This window comes from Camelus ferus, chromosome 3, assembly GCF_009834535.1.
Source record: "Camelus ferus isolate YT-003-E chromosome 3, BCGSAC_Cfer_1.0, whole genome shotgun sequence".
NCBI lineage: Eukaryota > Metazoa > Chordata > Mammalia > Artiodactyla > Camelidae > Camelus > Camelus ferus.
In genome coordinates, this window is record NC_045698.1 from 112,468,010 (window position 1) to 112,490,748 (window position 22,739).

At 42.6% G+C, this 22,739-nt stretch overlaps 1 protein-coding gene across 8 annotated transcripts in view; it reads right to left on the minus strand.

Moving 5' to 3' along the window:
* EBF1 (EBF transcription factor 1) overlaps positions 1 to 22,739 on the minus strand; it is a 397,534-nt gene that overhangs the window by 101,694 nt on the left and 273,101 nt on the right. For 4 of the 8 annotated variants that reach the window (XM_032477200.1, XM_032477205.1, XM_032477202.1 and 1 more), the window contains exon 9: positions 14,203 to 14,336. In XM_032477200.1, coding sequence (XP_032333091.1) covers positions 14,203 to 14,336 — 134 coding nt within the window. The remainder of the gene's footprint in view (positions 1 to 14,202; positions 14,337 to 22,739) is intronic. The other 4 variants (XM_032477206.1, XM_032477204.1, XM_032477201.1 and 1 more) reach the window with 1 other exon arrangement.

The window sequence follows — 22,739 nt, forward strand, 5'->3', positions numbered from 1 at the left end:
TCTTCCAATCTGTTTTACCTGATCCTAAGAGTCAGAGTTACCTGCACTTTTGTGAGACCTTATATAATAATGGCATATATACTACAGCGATTAGCATCCTGCTTTACTTAAGTATGTGAAGATTTTCCTACACATCTTTTTCCCATTAGACAGTCCGTGAGCTCAGCAACAGGGTCTAACTCATATCTGTATCCCCTAAAATATTTAACTCAGTGCCTTACTTACAGGATATTTCCAAAATATTTCTGGAATAAATGCTTGTATAAATTAGGCCAGAATTCGACTAGATGTTTGATTCCATTAAGAGAAGTAATCCCTATCCATAAGCGTCCACTGTTCTTTTTTTTTTTTTTTTTTTAAGAAATATGCACCCTAGTTTATTTTTATGTCTCAGTGTGGACTTACAAATTTACAACAGGTATCCAGAGCCAGGAACACCATCAGATTTCAGGCCAGGTTGATACCAGCTATTCTCTTTCTTTTTTTAAAAAAAATTTGGGGGGGGGGGCAGGTAATTAGGTTTATTTACTCATTTATATTATTGGAGGTGCTGAGGATTGAACCCAGGACCTTGTGCACGCTAAGCAGGCACTCTAATCCTGAGCTATACTCTCCCCACAAGTGTCCACTGTTCTTAACATGATAATATTTAACTCTCATTCCCTAAGTTGCTCTTAAAATTAATTATCCAACTGGCCCAGCACTCAGGTCCCTGCATGAGACCACTGCTCAGATATCATATAAGTGGTAAAAAAAAAGAAGATGTCTAAGGGTCTGTGACTCACACTCTAGTGAGAAGGGATAAGATGAAATAAAGAAAAAAAAATGGTTAAACAATACTAAAAAAGTGGGCCGTGAAAGATTAATGCTAAATGCTAACAGTGTTTATTTCTGGACTGATGAATTAGATGTGATTTGTCTTCTTTCTCTCTTCTTCCTCATATGTGTGTGCATGTATTTCTGTGTTCACGTGTTTGTGTGTACGTGTGTATGTGCTGGCACAGGAAATAATAATCACATAAGTAATTCTGGAACAAACAAATTCGTACATTTATAGGTATTACTTATATTACGAGAAAAATACAAAAATCAAAGGTAGAAAACTGTCACTTTTGTGCAGTATGTACTGCATGTGATTATATAAGAATTAGATATAAATTTGCATGGAAGAAAGACTAAAAGGAAAATCAAAGTGTCAAGAGAAGTTACCACCAGATGGTAAAGTTATAGGTAATTATAGTTCCCTCAGCACACCTCCCTAAATTCTCAAACTTCTCGGCAATAAGAATGCATCAATGTTATAATCAGAAGAAATCATTTTAAAGTGTGGTATTACAATGAAAGAAACACACACATGGTCTCTGCAAGACCCCAGGGGAGGCCAGCACACCAAGGACTTGCTGGCCACAGCAATTATGCTCCCTCTGAGCTGCCTGTGTGAGCATTTTCTCTTCTCCAGACTCGGAGCACAAGTGCAGAAGAGTCCCAAGTGGTGGGCCAGGCAAGGCACTCTTGCTGTGGCTTCTGGCTGCAACGTGAAGTTGCTGTGACCCTAAGAGATAAAAGGCAGACGATGGGGGCGGGGGATGGGCCCCTCCTTGACAGAGTGGGAAACAGGAGAGAGCAAACCTTCCTTCTGTGCATGCACTGGGCATCTTGGAGGATGCGTGGAGGTGGAAGCAAAACCCAGAGAGGCAGTTTGCAAAGTCTGAGAGTCCAGAAGAGAGGCATGGGGGAGGGGGGAGAACTCTCCAAATGGTTTTTATAAAAGTCTCCTGCAGGATCAGAAGTAGGACCCGGTGGTGGGTAAATGAGAGTATCCAGCATTTTAAAGCAGTAATGGAGACATGCTGAAGAATTCTGGGGAAAGGGGGCAGGTCTTGAGAATCATTGTCCTCTCTGAGACCCAGCAGCACTTACTATCTGTGTCATTCTAGCTCACACTAAGTGGATGGTGGTGACGACCTTGACGGTGACCTGAGCTGCTATGATGTTTCATTGTCTTGTAACCATGTGCCAAGTACCATGAAACACTCCTCCAGTGATATCTGTCCTATAGTATTAGGCGCAGGCATGGGAATTAGCTGGTTCACAGATGTGAAAAATGAACTTCAGGAAAGGTTAACAAAAATGATCAAGGAACCGATCAGAAGCATCAAGTCTGCCTGCCTGATGACCCAGGTACATAGCCACGGCGGCCCCTCCCTACTGGTGTGTATTGTTTTCCCATAATTCCTGGCACTTGTACTTTTCATTCTACCTCCGCTGCTGACCGGATGGACGGGGTCCTCAGCTTCCCCTACATCCTAAGAGGTTCTGGGAGCATGGTGGGTCCTCAAAATAACCTTTCTCACTTGGTGAGAGGCTGGCCGTGAATCATTTCCCAGCAAAACAAAAGAGCAATTCTAAGATGACCAAAGATGACCCTTTCTGCGTGTATGCCAACCAGTGTAACTATATGAAATAAATGCAGTTTGAAGTTCCAAGCCACAAAGCTAAAAAAAATAACTGGGATTACTAGAGAGCACACCAGTGACTTTTCATTACTAGCCTTAGGATTTAGTAGTTTAGCCTTAATCACTTTCAACACTAAAAAGTAAAAAAAAAAAAAAAAAAAAAAAAAAAAAGTCCAAAGACTTAAAGAGAATGGGTGAAAGAAAGGAGAAGTTTATTCTCTGGAAAAATAATATTTATGACTAGAAAAAGCCTTAAGTGGGCAAGGGGACAGTGGTTTCTAGATATTACTCATCCAAGAGTCTGGGTTCTAATGTATGCTGGCCCGTTCACCCACTGCCACCCTCCGTGCCTCAGTTTACCCGCTCATCCCCCTCCCGGGCTCCTATCCGCTCTGTGGGAGCACTGATAATAATGTTAAATATGCTTTGTGTTTGGTAGAGCTTCTCTAGGGATCCTAAAGCACTTTCCAGATTAATTTTTTAATTTATGCATTAATAATCCGCACAGCATTCTCCCTCCTCCTCAATTAGGGTAATACTATCCATCTCTTTTGAGATAGGCAGGGGGTGCTGAGTGATGGACAGAAAGCAGACACTTAAACAAGGAAACTGCAGCATAAAGGCATAATTAAAGCTTCGAAACCAAATCGACCAAGGGGTTTTAAAGAGACACCACAGGGGAAGTGACCACACAAGCAAACTTAGGTTGCTTCCACCCGGGAGCATTCATCTTTCTGTAATTAAACGTAGTGTTGGAAAAATATTTTTCTGGAGTTCCCAAAGAAAGCTGAATTACGATAAGTTGAATGTTCTTGGGGATTGTGCTGGCTGAACCTACATATTCCATCTCTAGTCCCCTGAAGTGGGTGCGACATAAATCAGGGGACGCCAGCTCTTCTCCCAAGCTCCTCAGTGAATTCTGGTTTGTTCCCTAATCAGACTTCTCTGGGTTTCGTAACACAGATTGTTTCCTTCCCGAGAATTGCCTGTCTCCAAGGCAGTATACGATTTCTCAGGGAACGTGAGACAAAGCCCGTGGAAACACTTACTGTTTCACAAACATTCTGGTTTCCTTTTGTCCCTTCAAGAAAATAACTCAACCGATGTTTAGCAAAGTATGTTAGGTCATGTGAATTCCCCAAGATAAATTTTATGTATGACTGTCAGAGGAGACTTTTGAAACTAAAGTCTCAGGAATTGAGTTCAATAGGGGACTTAAAATCTGGCTTTTGAATCGTCAGCACTATTTCTTCACAAAGTCTAAAATTTGTCTCCTATCAACAGCATCATAGACACAAAGAAGAGAATATAGATCTATTTTCCTATTGATTGGATCCTCCCTGACTAGAACATAAGCCTCATGAGGATGTGAACTTTGTCTTTCTTGTTTTTACTGCTATGTTTCCAGTTTTAACAGTGCCTCAGAACTAGGAGACATTCAACAAACGCTTGAGGAACATTGAATGAATAAATACCGTGATGTTATTCACCACCGCTAATAATTAGGTTGAAGATGCAATAAAGTCCCTTACAAGTCCACCAAAAAGATACCATCAATATCACCCCACTGAAAAAATCTTTTTACTAAAGAAAAAAAAAAAATTCTTTTTTTTTTTTTTTTACTTTGCCCCCACAGACTTCCTGGTATCCTCATTAACCATTCACAAAAATATACTGCCCAATTCTTCTGACCAAGAAACTCACCAGGTCCCTAAATCAATGCAGTTAATTGTACAAAACAAAACAGCAACAAGATCATCTTTCAAAATAACAGGCTGGGGAGAAAAAAGGCTAAAATAAACACGTTATCCTTCGACTACCTTCGGTTTTGTGGGTTGATTGATTTATTTATTTTTCAGTAATTTATTTTTTAAATAAACTTTCCCTGGCTCTCTTCCCAGGATGTAAATCTTGTGCCAACTGGGCCCCATTAAAGACTGGATCCCATCCTGACCATCTGGGAGCTGGAGAAGCTCTGGTGAGTTCCTGAGGGCCAGCGTATTCCAGACGGAGAGGACTGGACACCAGGAACGCCAGCCCCTGCGGTTTGAAACTGCACAATGAGCTCTTTCTTGAGCCTTGTTTTTCTACATCCAGTCAAGAACGAACACCATGCCCTACTCAGGCCTGGCTCAGGGTCCTGGGCTGCTGCTTTGTTTGTTCGAAAATTAAAATATAAAAGAAAAAGGAAGCCCAGATGCATTTTTGGAAGGGGCCGAATGTTTGTTATCAAAGTTGTCAGTCTGCAGGGCAGAATCTCTGCCTGCAAAGATTAGGAATTAGGAAAGAAAAATATAAGGACCAAAAGGTGGGGCAGCAGCAGATAAATTCACCTTCCACCAAAAAAGTCTTTTAGGGGCTTTCCGAGCTCTAAGAATAAGGCATCGAAGCTGTAAGATACTCAACAGTGACTCGTTCTAACATTCTTTGGTGCTAAAGTTCTTATTTGCATCCTATCTACAGTGACACTTGGGCATCTATTCAGTAATTCCTGATTTAACACGTCGCTTCAGGAAGTGAGTGAAGCCAGCCCCCTTTTAATACGGTGCCACCACGGCTGCTCTCTCTGAAGTCTTTGGAGGATGCGTTACACACATCACTCTGTTTCAGACAGAAGATAGTATAATTGCCATCGCCTCCTTGATTACTGAGGACCACTGTCATTACGAGCAGTCATTATCGTGCAGCACAGTAATCTAGTTCTGTGTCGGCTTTTTAGGTTTTCCTTTCCTGCCCTGACATTAAGCTGTCACTTCTGCTGTCACTGAGCCTGCTTCTAACAACCCGCCTCCAGTTTGCTCCTTCTGATCCGCTGTGACGTGGGAAAAGAGATAACATAGTGTGTTAAAACCCACTGCTCTGGTTACCCCAAAGGCTGCGATTTTATACGTTTACTTTTTATTTTTTTTTTTTTTTTTTGCTTACTTCAAGTTTCATGCTGAATTTTAGAGAGTTGAGATGACCATAACACTCTTCTCTGGATAAATGACGTTTTACTGCATTCTTTTTAGACAGTTAAAAGATGGCTCTGGAGTTAGATGGATTCTGGTTCAAGTCCAAGCTTTGCAAGGTACCAGCTGTGGGACCTCTGGAAAGTCGCTCAACTTCTCTGGCCATCAGTTTCATTGCCTAGGAAGGGAGGTGGGGGAGGCGGAGGGGGCTAACTATCTCACCAGTGTTATTATGAGGATTAATTGACTTCATGCCTGTAATGAGTTTAGGAGGAGGCCTCACTCTTATCAATCACTTAAAAAGTTTTAGTTTTATTACGACTTAATCCTCACCATAACCAGCAGATTTACACTAAAGTATTTATGTGCATCCTTATTGCACCATAAATATATCTAAATATAAACTATCTAATCACACAAGCATTAACAAAAATGAAACTGCAATCTGTCTGTCTGGTACTGACACTTGGAAGCTGCATTGAATGTAACAGCTGCTAATAAGGAGCATTTGTTTGAATGAATGAATGAAAGAAAGGCGAAGTAGTGTCGTTCTATACTATTCTGTATAAATGAATGTCTCTGACACCCAAGGCTCTGTGCTAGACACTGTATTGCGCTGAATTATGAATCCTGCCTTCAAAGGAGAGCGCATCCCCTTAAGAAAACAATAATTAAAGATAGAAAGTTACAAGGAACAGAATACAGCACAGATAAGGCCATTAAGAATTTAAAAAGAAGAGAAAATATTCCATATCTGGAGCTATGAGGGAAGATTTCCCAGACAAAACTAGTTTCTACTGGATCTTAGAGGGTGGAAGGATTTGGGCACAAAAAGGAGGGAAAAGCATTGTGGCAGGAGGAACAGCATAAGCCAGACAAGAGGGCAGAGGTGAGAAATCACTAAGGGGAATAAAGAGTAGCTACCAACTCCGTGCGACAGGAGCATCAGTTAAGATGAACGGTGGGCAGGGATGTTGAAAGGTCAGAGTCTTCCACAGGTGTGCCTGGACCCCAAACTACGGGGCTGAGGCTTTAAGAAAGAGGAAGCCAGTAAGACTGCATAAGAAGGAAGGCTTTTTAGCTCAGACCATCAGGGAGCCATTGCAGCAATCGGCACTGAGCACATGTACAAAGTGAACACAACTCTATGTAAACACTGATTTTCTTTGTAGCAGTCACGTGACCGCAGCCAGGTGCGAATCCTGTCTGTGCTTCATGTTAAAATTAGGAACGAATCGCACATCTGTGGTTGCCATTTTCCAGTGAGAGGCACACACACGTCCCTCCTGCATGCACTGGAGACAACTGAAAAACGTCGTTTCTAACTATCCCATAAATACCAACATACAGGATAGATTCCAAGTGTCTCAGTCTTTTAAAATAGCAATACAGATTAAAGCATTTTTAAGAATCATGTGAGCATGGTTATAACTATGTAACTATATTAAAAAGGCCATTAGGCTATTTTTAATCTGTTTTTAAATATGCTGGCTCATTTAGAAACCATTCTCCATAAGATAACTTAGACTCGAAAGGTATTCTTCAAAGTCCTATTCAAAGCTTGATGCAAAGGATTTAAACTGCTCTATTTATTGTTTACAAATGAAGTTTAAAATACGGCATTAGGCATATTCCTCCTAATAACAGATGATCAGTAATTACAGGTTGACTACAGACTTCGCAGCTGGTATATTTAGGAAAAAGTCGGCGACTACGAATTATTTTAAACCCCAGCATTTAATCAACTTTGAATTAAACTTATACTGTAAGTCTCAATATACGTAAAATAAATAACACAGCTATTTACCTTGTACCATATTTATATTATAAAATTTTGAAAGAGGTAATATTTGAGACAAAGCCTTTCTCCACCTTTCTTCATTTTCTTTTTGATTTTAGTGGAATTGTGTCTCCTATAAATGCGTTATACCTACTAGTCATGAGAATTGTGATGCCACTGTGTACAGACCTGGAGAGGGTTTGGTAAATGTAGGGCAATATGTTAAATGGCTAAGGAAATATCACGGGAAATCCTGGGTACAAATGAAAGCTGAATGAAGAGCAAGATCGGGGTCAGGAGAATCGGGCCAGAATCCCAGCCCTAAGCAGCTAACATGCTCCCGGGACCAGTCACCGCACGGGCAGGCTCTGGAACCTCTTCTTCCTCACTTTCAAAATAAAAAAGCTGCACTCAATGACTGGAAAGGTTCCTCAAAGCTCTCATGATTTTGTGACTCTGCATGTGGTTCCGCAGCCTAGGGCAGACGTAAGGCCCTGGGAAACTTGCACGGGGAATGTATGTATGAGTGGCAGTTCATCTTTTGATGGCACAGAGGAGCAAATACTAGTTTTTTTGTTTGTTTTCAAATTTACAATCCTTTCTCTGAGCTATACGGACAAATGAGAATGGAAAGTAGATATGGAAAGGAAGAAGGAAAGAGACCAAGAAATGCATTTACAACCTTGTTTTCCAACTTTCGGATTCAAGCAGCCAAACTGCTTCTCAGCCCCACAAACTGCCATTTACCTAATTACAGTCACCCACCAGTCTCCGTGGCTTCTTTTGCCTTCTCCCTGTCTCTGGAAATGCAGGTAAAGAAAACATTCCTCCAGATGAAAAAGACAACGTCTGCCCCTGGGTGAGGCTAACTGGTTCACACAGGGGTGTAACTCTGGCTTCTCGCATCCTCCCATCTAAGGGGTCCTGGCAATCTTTTAAATACAGCTGTGCCACAGAATCACATGCCATCCAATGCCAAGTGTGCACGGACTAAAACCAGATGCAAAATATGAGAGAAATTCTGTTCAGAGCCTTGCAGCATTAAAGAATGAATGGCTCCAAACATTCCTGGTCTGAGCTGAAGAATACTTTGCTAATATTTCAGACAATTTTCTCACATCTACCCCAGCCCCATCACTTTATGATTGGATTTCATGACTTTACTTCATTAACATGAAATCTAAGTGACTTCCACCACTGTCAATATATCTTCCTGTAAGGTGATCCCTAAAAAAAAAAAAAAGGTTCTGTGGTCACAGGAGTTTGGGACAGGCTGCATGCTACATCTTAGATCGTCAAAGTGCACAAAGTCCCTCAAAATCTCTCGAACAAGGACTAGTTAAATTTATTTCACTTAATATTTCCCAGATTTGCTGGGGGACCTCCTTCCCCCATCTCCCAAAGAAATGGTGTACACCATAGAACTATCTGGAAGATGGATTAGAGCAACATTGTGGTGTAAGCCTCAGATTTATATCAGATACCAGAATCTGAAGTGTAGACAGTAACAATATTGACTGAAAACATATCAATAGGGAGGTCCAGTTTAGGGGCTAATCAAATTGTTTTGATGAAGTTCAAAGAACCCTTTTGCAAATAATCATGGTATTTGTATATTGCAAGCACATTCTAAAAGCGAAGAAAAAGAGTGGAAGAAGGTATTTCCCACCATTCTCACTCCCACTCTTCTTACTGTTAGGGGTGATCCTTAAGGGAGAGATCTCCAGATAAAAGGAATTACTAGAATTGTTGCTGGTTTCAAAGAGGCTTTAGCCTAAGACCCTCATTTTTAGATGCAGAGATGGAGCTCCAGTGACCAACAATGACTGTAATGTAAGGGAAGGACTGTAATTACTATCTGGGTCCCCTGACGGCCTCCCAGTCCACTGCTATGCCATGAAATCTAAATCCATGCTTGGATGGGTGTCTTCAGTTCCCGTCGCACTCTGCTCCTTGCCAATCCCACCACTGGACATTTTGGAAGGCAGCTTAAATACCTTAAGTGGTATAAATTCTCTCGGATATTTCAGTAAGTAAACAAAAGGATTGGGAGAGTCAAAAATGTGCAGCACAGAGAGCCACTGGGCTATGAGCAATTTGATTGGTTATTCGAACAGTCTGCTTCTGGCTACAGTATTCTCTCTGCCTTCTAGAACCCTGCCTGGAACCTGAAATCACACATTTAACTCTAGACTCCACCAATATATTACATAACTCTCTAATGTGCTACATGAGAGCAAGCTGTCTTTCCAAATAAACACCAGATCCCCTTAGGCCTCACTCTGATCACCCATGGTACCTATCCCAGTGCTAAACAGCTGCAGACAAGCCAACCAGTACCCACCATTTAGAAGTTACGGGAATTCAGAGGGAGGTGGTAAACTCACAATTAGCTCTACAAACCAGTAACAGGAACCACCCCCCCCCCTCCAAATCACATGTCGGAAGAAAAGCAAAAACAGCCAAGCGCATCTCTATTTGAGGAAAAACTCAACCCACGTTGAACACAAGCACACATCAACCCTGTTGGTTTTCCTGGGTTTATGTATAAAACACGACCAAGAATTTTTTTAAGTCTTCTGGGGCGAGGTCTGATAAGGAACACAAGACTATCAGTAAAATAATTTGCTTTGTAAGAGGAGAGAGAGGAGAAAGGGGAAGAAACAATAAGGAAGGCTAACAAAGATGGCGAACCAAATTCACAAGAACGCCCTGTGGCTCCCCCCAAACTTGGGAGCCCGCAGGAGGCAGCTGAGTTAGCAGCAGTTGAATGCCACCTTTCTTCTCTTTCTTCTCCCCAGCCCTCAGGGGGCCATCTGAGAGCCAAACTGAACTACTCATTTGCAAAAGACTGGGCTGGGAAGAGCACAGACGAGGGTAAATGAAGCCAGCCCTATTTTCTCTGGCTCTTTTTAAAAATTCTTCAGCTAAAAAAAGACTCCAAATAATAGCGTCAGCTGCTAATCTAAAATGTTATCTGCTTGTCCTGGCCCACCAGCCTGCTTCCTGAGTGCCCTGGGCTACAGAGTGAGGATGCAGAGAAGAGATAAAAGGTCTACTTGGAATGAGAAGTACTAGACCTCAGAGGTGGCAGAACCTCAAGAGAAAATGTGGCCAGGGACAAGGCTTTGGACAGACTGGGGTCCCACTCCAGAGGGGAGGCCCAAACACGGTTGACTGTCTGAAATATACAGTAACTGTCACTTACGCAGAAAAAGGAAGAGGTTGTCATCTGCCTCTAACACAAATGGTAGATGTAGCCTTCCCCTTCGTGAGGATAATTTCTTCCTAGAAGTCAACGGATCCACCCACAAACGTACACAACTGGAAGGTGAAGGCACTGCTCTTACTGCTGATTCTCTGCACAACAAGTCCACCTCACCCTGGAGGGTGTTAGTAACTGTGAAGATACCCTCCCGTTCAAGGCATCAGCAGCCATGGTGATCATTACAGCTTGGTCTGATACGGTAAAACCCTCGGGTACAAATTTTGGCCCAGGCTAACTCGTGGATGGTTAAGAAGGTGAGCCCTGGAGTTGGACTGTCTGGGTTCAAATCCCATCCCCGCCACTGGATAACTGAGCAGCTTGTCCAGCTTCCCCAAGCCTCAATTTCCTCATCAGTAAAATGAGAACAACATGGCATACAGCTGTCACCAGGCTCACGTGAGGGCCATCCTGAGCACTTAGCATAGCACCCGGCAGGAACTAAGTGCTCGGGGAATGTTAGCTGATACGAGTCAGCCTCTATGTTCATAAATATCCTCTCTTTGTATTCACAGTTATCAAGTTCTGATCCTATCCAGCGGAAGCCTGGAGAAATGGCCCCAAATTTGGTTGACGCTTTTTGCCCCTAAGGCACTTAAGTAATTCTGATCAAAAAGAACAGCCGCAGTTACTACGCACTGTTGCCCTTTGACTATGATCCAACTAGATCATGACGCGTGTCTTTTTTTCCTCTCTTCTTTCTGTCTTTCTTCCCTCTCAGGATTCCACCCAGTTGCTCTCTCATTGACTGGGGCTTGTATTTCCCTTGTTAAAACATACATCGTGGTTCAGATCCCACCTCCTGCACAGTCTGTGTGGTGCTGGGTGAGTGTCTTAATGTCTCAACCCTCAGTTTCCTTATATGAATCTGACACAGGGCTATCGCAAAGAATAAATAAAATAACACCCACAAGGTGCCTACACATGATAAACCCTTAGTAAATGCGAGCTAGTTCTCAATTTCTTTGGAGCAGGACCAGATTCTCTCCCTGCAATTAAAAAAAAAAAAAAAAAAAAAAGGCACTGACACCGTATCTGTCAAATTTATAAATAGTTGAGAATATTTACAAAAAGTTCATCTCCGCAAGGCTCATTTTTCTAAATGTCAGGATCATCATGAGGATAACAGCCCAAATGAAAGTCTCCATGCAGACACCCAACTGCTCGTGCCGCAGGGGATTGATTTATTTTCAAAGAATATCTGTGAAAACACGTGGGGAAACTCTGTAGCAGGCTTCCAGCAGGAGAGGGTCATGGTTGGTTTCTGACAGACACACGGATGAGAGCAGTTTGGAGGAGGAGGTGGGCAGACAAGGAGCATGTGGCCCCCGCCCTCAGCTTCTAGCTGGACGCCCCCAGATCCATGCTGAGGGGCTTCTGGGACATGTGAGGCAGGGGCAGTGAGGGGGCAGACGAGGGAGGAGGATGAAGGATCGCCTCAATGGATTTTCCTTTTCATGATTTGCATTGATTTTGTTACATGGAAACAGATCCTTTAACGCAACGTAGGTACATCTAAGTGAGAATTTAACCTCCCTTACCTGTTCCCCAAAGAGGGCAAGAAAGTGGGGGAACCAAGAGGAAACTGGGGGACCTTGACTAGGAACAAGGTGGAGGGGCAAAGCAATGACTTCCTGAAGTGCTGCAGCCCTCATCCACGTCCAGTGTCGCGCGTGTGCCTGGGCTAGGACGGTGCAAGGTTGTCAAGGAAGCGTCACACTAACCCAGCTTGCGCTCAGGGGTCAACAATACGGACAGTTTTGAGCCCCACTTCTCTGCCCTCACTTTGACTGCTATGATCTGCAGTAAGGAGTTCATATTCTATTTATTCTTCCCCTCTCTGAGAGTCCAGGACATGAAACAGAACGAGAGACAGGAAGGGATGAAGACACAGCCCAGGAGACCTGGGAAAAGCTGTCCCGGTGAGCACTGCTGTATCCAGCAGCCATGAAGACACCGGGTCGGAAGCAAAATATGTCATGTACATGATGCTTCTAATTTTATAACCCAATGGTTCCAGCAAAGAACACGGTGCAAACAACAAGTTTATACTGTATAGCACAGGGAACTGTATCCAATATCTTGTAGAAAAAGAACATGAAAATGACTGTATGTATGTATATGCATGACTGGAGCCTTGTGCTGTACACCAGAAATTGACACAACATTGTAAACTGACTATACTTCAATAATAATAATAATAAAAGGATGGGGTGCAGTTGCCTGGGGCATTTCAGTCCACTCTTCATGCCTGGGATATTCCAACTTGGACAACACTTAGTGTGGTGGACCGAAAAGCCCGTCTCTGATTCAGCTTCACGGGAGCTTTGATTCTCGGGCCAAGCGCATGCCTCTAGCTGGGCGTGCGGGACATCCAAAGGCCGCGGCAGGGTGTGCTGGCCAGCGGCTGGCCGGAGCGGGCTACTGGCAGGGAGATGTGCGCACAGAAGGCTTAAAAAGAAGGGCAGGCTCTGCTTTGGAAAGATAAACATACTCAACTATCACAGTCTTAACTTTCTGCTTATCTCTACGGCCCTGCTGAAGAGCGAGCCCAGTGGAAATATCTGGATGGGCTGAACAGCGGAGTCAAGGGAGGACAACGAGAAATGGAACCAGAAAATTGGAGTTCTAGCTCCAGTGGTGCTACCGACTTCTTTCTGTGGCCACACACATGTCACTCACATGCCCTAGGCTCTGGGTGGCTGCTTTCAGGTTATGTAACAATGTATCGCTAAGCCTTGGTGTCCTTATTAAGAAAGATGCACACTAAGAGTATCTCCCTCGCGGTGTAGAGGGAAGACTAAAATGTTCCACGTCAAGCTCTCAGCTCAGTACTTAGCATCTAGTCAGTCTCAGGGAAGTGTCGCGATTCTGTGACCACGTGTAAGGTGTGCGGGATGAATGAACTCAATGGTACCTCGCAGCCCTAACATTGTTTTTGCTCTAAACGTCAGGGAGGTGAAGGAAGCGGGGGCTCTGGGCATGCTGGCTGAGAAATCGAGGCTCAGAATTTAGAAACCAAAGGCAAGTTTGCCACGGCTTGTATACAAGTGTGATGTTCATGTTTTCTGCTCCTGAGCTCACGTTGATTATTGCCAAACAAGTCAACTGGCAGGTTACGACCATGATCCCAGTGCTTGGAAAGCACTGCACACGTAGAACACTGTCATTTTCAGATGGTTGCTGTCTCACACGGAGATGCCTGGGAGCCATAAGTTCCTAGGGCTGGGAAAAGCTCTGGGTTCTCCTCAGTTCTCCCGGCAAGTCACTCACTCTCTGATGACGAGCCATCAAAAAAGTCAAGAACCACCTACACCTGGATTATTACTATCATGGGAATGGTGTTCCTTGAAGATGGGTCTACAAATGACTCCATCTACAAATATTCACAACTTCCTACTTTGTTAAAGCCCTAACAGGGCTTTGCCTATATATTTGCGACTCTGGATCTGCTTTCCAATTCCCAGTACATATTAGGACCTCCACCCTGTGGCTAGCCCATGAGAACAAATGACAAAGCAGAAGCTCTCCTGGTGCTTATGGGCCAGTGGTTGGAAGCCATTCCAGTAGGCAGTGATGCCTCTTGGTAGACCCAACCCATCTTTCCTGGTCTCCAGAGTTCTGTAAGACTGGAGCTGGCCCACCCAGAATGGCACCACTAAATTCTACACACTCTATTAGAAATTCAAGTGTACACAGTATCCCCAACGAGACCAAGCTATTAGATATTAATGTTCAGACAACACCTACCTCACTCCAGACCAGCATGGTACCGAATATGACCTGTAACCCATCAAAGAAATTGTCCCCTATGATGATCACAGTCGCACCTCCCGTCGTCCATCCTTCACTCGGGCTGATGGCTTTGATACAGGGAGTAGCTGCTTTTCAACACACATGAAAAAGAGAAGGAGTCTGCCGTTAGAACCAAACTTTAATGATGGGAGACTTGAGAAAAAGAAAAAAAAAATCTTTTATCTTTTCACTAACAGGAAGTCCCTCAAGACCTCAGCATTTCCTAGTCGCATTAGGACCTGAACCCTCAGGGTGCAATTTCAGTTTGTAAAAGCATTGTTTTCATTGTTTCTGTTAAAGACACATATATTTTACCCAAATCTTTTCCAAACCTGAAAATCTTATGAAATAAAACATGGAGGGAAAATTTAATTTATGAAATGCCGAAGATTAAAAAAAAAAAAAGAAAAAGATGGGTGGCTTTTTAGAACTCACTGGAAACCTTCCAGTGGAATTGGTTCATAATTAAATGTATTTCCTGAAAAGAAAACTTGCAGATTTTTAGATAAACATTGCTGTCCAGTGGGAAGGGAAGAAAAAGAGAAGGCTGGAGCAGAACATCATTTTAATTCCATGCCTTCTGTCGGTAACACTAACAGAGCAACATTCCTGTTTAAAGATCATTAAGATTTTTTTCAATAAATGTCATGGATCCCATTTGATAGATGCAAAGTATGCAGGTCACTCAGGGTGAATTATGTAACCCAAACGCTGAGTCAGGGCTGAACCACAGAAAGTCCCATGACCTTTGATTTGTCGTCATTCCCAGGCATCAAACCCAAGAAGTGGCTTTTCCAAAACTTCCTATCTCTTTTCTTTCCATTATAAATGGCCCTGGGAGATGGGAAATGCTTTGCAAATCCTCTGATTCCAAACAGACGGGAGGTGGTTTTGCCTGATGAGCAAGGCATGCTTTCAACCGAATTGCTGGGCATACATGTAATTGTAGGGTTTGAAATCTCTCAGAGAGGACTCTGGTGCCACCGAGGATTTTCAACTCAACAGTGCCCAGTGCTGGTGTTCCCATGATCGCTTTTACAAACAGGAACCATGCAAAATTCTAAAGCAAAGGAGGCACTGCGTAAGGAGAGAAAAGGAGACCCTCCTTGTTTACGAAGTAAAAGTTTATAAAGTACCCCAGACTGGCTTTCCAAGTATGGAAGCCAATGAGAGCACCAGTTAATTTTAACAGGGAAAAAAAAAAACAAAAACCTGGCAAAAAAATGACTGGACTTTGTCAAACTTGGCAAAATGTCACACTTTAACTTTTGCAAGAAGAAAGGAAAACCTGAAGCCCAGCCCTGTGGGACCATCGCTCACGTGCCACCACACAAACAAGGAGAATGGTTTGACTTTGATTCAAATTAATCTCATAAAATTGCATGGAGAAATTTGGAAATATCCAAACTAAACACTTCATGTTGGCTGAACTCATAGCAATGCATTTACAACCCAAACTGGGCAGTTCAGAGGCCTTTTCTCGCCTCCACTTTCTCCCCCAAACAAAATGATTAATCAAGAAAATGTAAATGATTCATAACTTGAAAATTCTTGTCCAATGTTTAACTCACATAAAAGTTGTGATCAATGTTCCACAGGATAGGGCTTTTCCTTAGACTTTTTTCTTTAAAAATAACCATGTTTAAACGCAGATTGAATACTCCCAAACCAATGGTAGAATATGATTCCAAGCAATTTATAAGAAAAATAAACTACATTTAACAACGATGTAAAATTCTTAAAATATAAGCAGTTTGTAAACATTCTAGTTAATGTCTCAAAAATCTTAATTCGTAATTTCTAGCTCCATGTAAGCATTTAATTGCTAGAGTGGAATAGAAAAGGTGTTACTTTATTCCTGGACACTTCTGAGAAGACGAAGACATTGGTTTAACTGAACTGGTCTCGAAAGAGTCTTGCCTGATGGCAAAGCATGGAATCCAATTGTATCATTAAATGCTGACCCTGCGATTACCGTCATAAACCAGAAAATCATCTTGGTGCTTACTATCTATATTCACTTTGGGATTTCCTTCAATTTTTTTTTTACTTTTTTTTTTTAATCACACAAGCATGTTTCTTTAGATAAGTGTGGGCTCTTCCAGGCTTTCTCATCATTGCACAAAAGGAGGCAAGGGCGTGTTGGTGTATCTTTGAGAGACTCTCATACAATAAACCGGTTATAACAGCATGACCGAGAACGGCTGATTTGAGATTTGACTCCAGCTCTCTTTTTTCCATTTGCTATTTGTAGGATACAGAAGGCCTGTAAGTACGCTTACATGTGTGTGTACGCTTTCAAACATTTCCTAAGGAAAGTGATAATGTTTCCAACCATCCAGAAACAAAGTTACATGCCAACTAGTCAGAGGTAAATGAGCATCAAGGAGCCAGAGAGAAGCTGGTGAGGAAACAGTATTTGACACTATCTTCTTAGATCTGTTGGAGAGGGAAAAAAGCCTTGAAGGAAGTGCTCCAGGAAAAGCGTGGCACCCTCCCTCTGTGCTCAACACAGTCCAGCACTCTTGCTTAGGGAAGAGTTGCTACTCCTAAAGCAAGTCAGGCAGGCCTTTCTAAGTGGAGACCTCAAAAGGTCCCAAAGATGCTGCTCGGCTCTGGTGCCACAGCAGTCTGGAGAGGAAGCTCTGTGCTCCTCCCCTGCCGGGAATACTGGAAAACACGTGAAGGGCTCCTGGGCTGTCCCACTGACAGAGAGGGCTGGGGAAGCGCTGCTGCAGGCATTTAGGACCTGGACGTCGAGGATGCTAAGTGTCCCATAACGCTTGAGATGGTCCCCCGTAATGAAGAACCCTAAAATGTCAATAGTGCAAGGTAGAAAACACTACGGCTAGCTAGACGGATGAGGCCCAAGAGCCGTTGTTAAGAACTCACAGGTCCATACAGGTGAAGGCAAGACACAGGGACAAATACAACAGCTCAGGGTCTCCAAACAAGCCTGAGACGGATGGCCGCTGACACCCTGAACTGGGGAAGTGCCAGCTACTGGTGTCTCCGCACAGAGGCAGGCCCACTGTGATCTGGTCTTCTCATCTTTCTAAAGAAGCCAGGAGCCCAGATTTTTATGTGAAATTTCCCAATCTTTAAACGCTGGCAACGAATTCAATTTTTTAAATGCGTAGACTAAACAAACTGTTGATAGACTTCAATTTAACTCACACTACCATCTTACACTTTTACCCTCGTCACAAACAAACTTGCCAGACGAAAAGCAGCCCAGGAAATACTTGCAAATGTGCCTAAAAACTACAGGTACCCAAATGATCACTGCAGTATTGACAGTAAAAAGTTTAAGAGTCTGGGTGTCCCCAGTTAGGGAGTGGCTAAATAAAGTATGGTGCATCCATGCTGTAGGATATTTGGAGTGTCACTTGAATGGTTGGAAGAAAAAACAAAAACTTCTATAAACTGACATGGAAAGACATCAAAATAAGTTACTAAGTTTAAAAAAAGAAGCAATTTGTAATCTAATGAATAATGTGATCCTGTTAATTAAAAAAAATGATATATATTAGCCTGTGTGCGTGAATGTGCAGGTGTGTGTGCACAGGTGTGGTGGACAGAGGTCTGGAAGGATGAGTGTCAGTCATCCCCCAGGGATCCATGAAGGAAAGCGAAGTGACTAGGACTATCTGCACAGCTTGAATTTTTTCAGTGAGCACATATGAAGGTAATAGTTTTAATTAAAAAAAAAAAAAAGCACCACAGAGCATTTCATTCTGAGAGAGATAAAAGTTTTACTTTTTAGAGCAAATTGACGCTAATTTTTTTTTTTTTAAAAGCCTTTATGTGCTAACAGACCTTAAGCCTCTCTTGCCCTCCTCTTTCTGGCATGTTTTCTCTGAGTAAGCATGTAGAATGTCTGCAGGGGCCAGGAACTGGTTTTTTTTTGTTTGTTTGTTTGTTTTTTCACTTGGGATACCCAGAGAGACGCAGGGGGAAGACAGTTTTTAATAGTCACAGTGGACGTATTCAGTGAAACCTGAGGGTGAAGATTCATGAAAGAGTTCAATCCAGCCCAGGAGTGTAATAATCAATACAATTCTGTTACTAAGAAAATACCATGGAATGGGGGAGAAAGGGTGAATTTAAATACAAAATCACTTCTACTGGCCAAATCTTCATTTAATTAATAAGAGATACTTCCTCACCAATGAATTTTCACACTCTGGTTACCCACAGGGACAGGAAGCCAGTTTCTGGTTCTAAATCTCATTAAAAATAAGAGTTTGGGGTTTTTTTTTTTTTTTTCCTTTTTTTTTTTTAAACCTCTCCCCCTACCCCCAACAGCCACCAAAGTAAAGGAGATTTTCCTTCCTTCAAACTATGACAATAACATGATTACACCACCACAGTTTAGCATAATGGCTCTGAAATGCTCGTGGCACATTGCAGAGTTAAAGTGGAAATTATTAGGTAGCTCTTCTTTGTTATAATAATGATCACTCCACAAATAAAAGCTCTTCTCCCAAAGGTACTGCAAGGCACAAAATGCTAATTCTGAAGATTATGTGTGCGCTTTTATTAAATATTACTATGCCCTGCCTGTTTGAGGGCTTCTCTGCTCTGATTGTTTTATGAGTACCATGTTAATGTCATTCCCATCTTGCTAGCAGCAGGCACACATTTTAGCGTTTGTATGAGAGTTGATCAAAGGCCACGTGCTGGGGGAATTGCTGAGAAAACACGGACAAGCGATAAAAATCTAACAGATTAATTGGTTTAAATTTCATTTCAGGGTGTTGAACTTTGGCTCGGGACTCTAATATTACACCGTGAGTCAGGGCCTAATTACCAGATTTCCAATTTGCTTCTGAACAATGGTTGTGATGAGGAGAAGAGAGGGAAGAAGGAGGGGAAAAAAAAAAAAAAAAAAGAAAAGAAAGAAGGAAGGAAAGAAAAGAAAGCGTTCGGCCTCCAGTACGCATTTAACAACTAACGCCCTGCTTGCAGACAGCTGCACCAGGGGACGCCTGCTAGCACCCGCTCTACCTCCAGAGCTTTTCTGTTTCCTTCCAACAGCCCCGGAAGGCGGAAGGAAGCACGGATGGCCTCAGTGGTTTGAAACTGTCTGATTTACGGAATCAGTGTTATGTGATTCGAGGGCCTGCTCACTCACGCTGGACATACCAGGCTCTTTATTAGCGAGGTGAATTTATAAGCTGGAATCACACCTCAGTCTCCAATGGAAATGATCTATTTCATTGACAGAAAGCAAGGGCCCAGAAAGCCATGTTTACCCTGGGGTTTATGGGTGGCCTTGGGGATAAGGGTTAATTGAACTCAGAGGTTCCTGCCCATTGAGGTGAATTAGTGGTGTGTGCAGCCATCAGCAGGGTCCTGATACTGCGTTATGCTGTGATCAATACCTCACTTGTTTGGGGGTAGCTGTAGAGATGACCCGGGCACGGCATTTATCATCTCTCATCCCCAAAATGAGGCTTTTGCGACAGTCGATGTCCCATTATGGAGGCCTCATTAGAGACGCACTCTCTGCCTCTTTTCTCTATCCCTGTATTTAAATAGCAAGGGGAAACAGCACTCAGATCAGCTGGTAAAAGGCTCATATTTGGAAGTATTCTAATCCCATTGCAAATCTCAAAATAAAATTTCACTAAAGTGGACACGAGGTTATTTTCCATTTCCATTGTGTATGGTACACAGAAAAAAACGGAAACCCTCCTTTCCAGCATCCTACTTAACCAGGACTCTCTCCTGATGAGCCCTTCTACAGAGCAGACACCGATGCTAACAGTGGAGAAGATGCCAACCCTTACTGGCTTCTGAGTAAAGAGAGAAAGAAGCAATTGTGCTAAGTTGATTTGAACATTCAGGGCATCACAGCATCTGAAAAAGGGCAAGAGCTCCAGCTGTTCCAATTCCACATCGACCACTCAGTGCGACCTTGAAGCAGTCACTCGCCCTTTCTAAGCAGTAGTTTCCACACGGGGACCCACCGCACAGACTCCGGGCGAAATGCAGGAAGCGCCTAGCTGCGTTTTGCTGCTTTACGTCTGTCCCAGGCACGTGGGACGTGAGTTGCTACTATAATCATCACTGTTATCATCACTTCCCCATTAACCAGAGTTCCATTCTTTACTAGAATACGCCACTGTCTCACCACTTCAGATTACGGAGTGTATTGCGAAACTTCGCTGGAAACTTCCAATCCGGCGACTTGCTAACACAGCTCAGTTTTCTGAGGAGGTGGATGTGGCTTCAGGAGTTACAAAGCAGAATTTTTTTTAAGGCGCTCATTTGCCTGGGATGACACTAATGTCAATCTTCTCAGAAATGAGGAATTAACTTTAATTTTATTGTCCCAGATTCTTGAGACTTCGCAGAAAATGTTGCGAAATCCATGAGATCAGCTCATTTCCATGGGACTCTTATGACCTCATAAAACAATCTCAGGCCTTCCTCCCTTGTATCTGCTTGATTTTGGTGAGGTTGTACTTGGGAGAAAGCCCATTCTGGAGACTGATGGGGACACAGAGTACCCCATGTGGACTCAGCATGCAGATATCTGCCCTTCCTGTTTAACAGAATTATTATTTTTGCTGGGCTTTTTTTTTTTTTTTTTAAAGTGAAAAGATGAGTTTCCTGACTGCTCACAGCTCATTAGCAGCAACACCTGCATTCTTTCATCCTGAAAACTGGTGGCTGCAGGCCAGGAAGGAGGGCAAACAGAGGGTTTGGCCCTCCTGGGAAGACTGGCCCTGCAGATTTGGACCATGTACAGGAGGCAGATCTATTCTGCGTTCAGCCACCCTCCAACTTGAAGCCTTAGGAATTAGTGGCGATTTTGCCATCTGACCTTAACCCTGGCACCTAGAGGGGTTCAAGTCAGATGTAACTTTCATAAGGGGTTGATAACTTTCAGAATGCTAACCTCACCACCGGCTCCCCATCAGCTAGTAAACAAATAAAGGAACAAACTTGACAGCTTCCGATACTCAAGATGTGGCAGGCAATCTTTGTAACGCTGCTGCTCTTTTGGTTTCCAGATTTACTTCTGCCTGCCTTTATTTTCTTTAATAATTGCTTTATGCAGCTAAGCATTTTATTGTTTATTAGGGTTTTTATTTGGTTTGGTTTTGTTACGGGCCTGCCTTTATTGCCCCATCCACTAGCATATCTAGCCATCACTCGGCAGACAATCATATATTATAGATGCAAAAGGGCCTCCACTTCTCTCTCTTTCTCCCCCTGTGTGTGTGTTTGTCACTTTGAAGAGAAACATAACCCATGATATAGATATTTACCAACACCAGATGCAATTAAGGCTATTAAATATTAGATGAAGAGATCAAGAATTTCAAGTGCTTTTTCATCCTTTATCCCAAAGTGACTTCATGTGGCAAGGAAGCCCTTTGCTTTGACAACATGCATGGCTCTCACAGAAAACGAATAAAGGAAGAATTCACAGTCAGTAGATGGAAACAGTGGATCCACCTACACTAAGGCAGAGTTAACCCAACTGGCGATACCTAGGTGCATCTAAACTTAGCGCCTCAGCTAAGTTCCGAACTATGCCATTTGCTAAATACAGAGCAATCCCGAATTATAGCTACTTCCTGTTTATTTCTGCAGCTTTCTTATTCTGTTCTTAATCAGCTAAATTCCTCAACAATCAGGGCACACTCATCTGAACAAGGGAAGGCTAGAACTCCTGGCGCAGCAATTATAATCCAAACATACCAGGACGAGCACTTCTGGATTTCTGAGTTTGTTTATCTGCGATCCAGCACCCCGTGCAGGTTCACTACACCGGGTTATTTAACAATTTAGCAGTGAAAAATCTTGACATTTTGATGTACCTATAACTTCTAAATTGCACCTGAAAGACATGAAGGCTTTTTGATTTATTGACACAGCATTGCTTCATACTATGCAAAAATTGTTTGTTAAAAACACTCCAGGAGCTCAGAATTCTCGAACCGAAAGAGGTGAGATACTCTTGTTTTCCATCTCAAGTTTGATCTGCCAAATCCAAAATTAAAATGTACAAATATTAATCCTCAGGCAGCTAACAGTAAAAAAAAAAAAAAAAAAAAAAAAAGAGCCATCAGTTTTTCTTTCTTTTCTGCCCTGTTCTGTGATTATCAGCCACTTTGCAAAGCAGCCAAAAAAAAACAAACAAAACAAAAAAAAAAAACAAAGATCATGGAGGGAGAAGGACGAACCCCCAAAATGAATTATTCATGGATCCAATAGTGATATTTGTTGCAACAATAGTCAATTCACTTGCCTCTGATTATACAATAAGTAAATAACTCTTTTCTTCCTGACGAGGAGAACTTTCATGCACAAAATTATTTTTCTTCCAATTCTCCTTATTATCTTGTTGTAAGAAAAGTTCCAGCTATGAAAGTCAGGGGAGACAGGGAGATGAAAATAACTTCCCCAAAATGGACACCTAATACTGTGAAAGAGGAAACAATTTTCAGGTTTTGGAAAAAAAAAAAATGTAA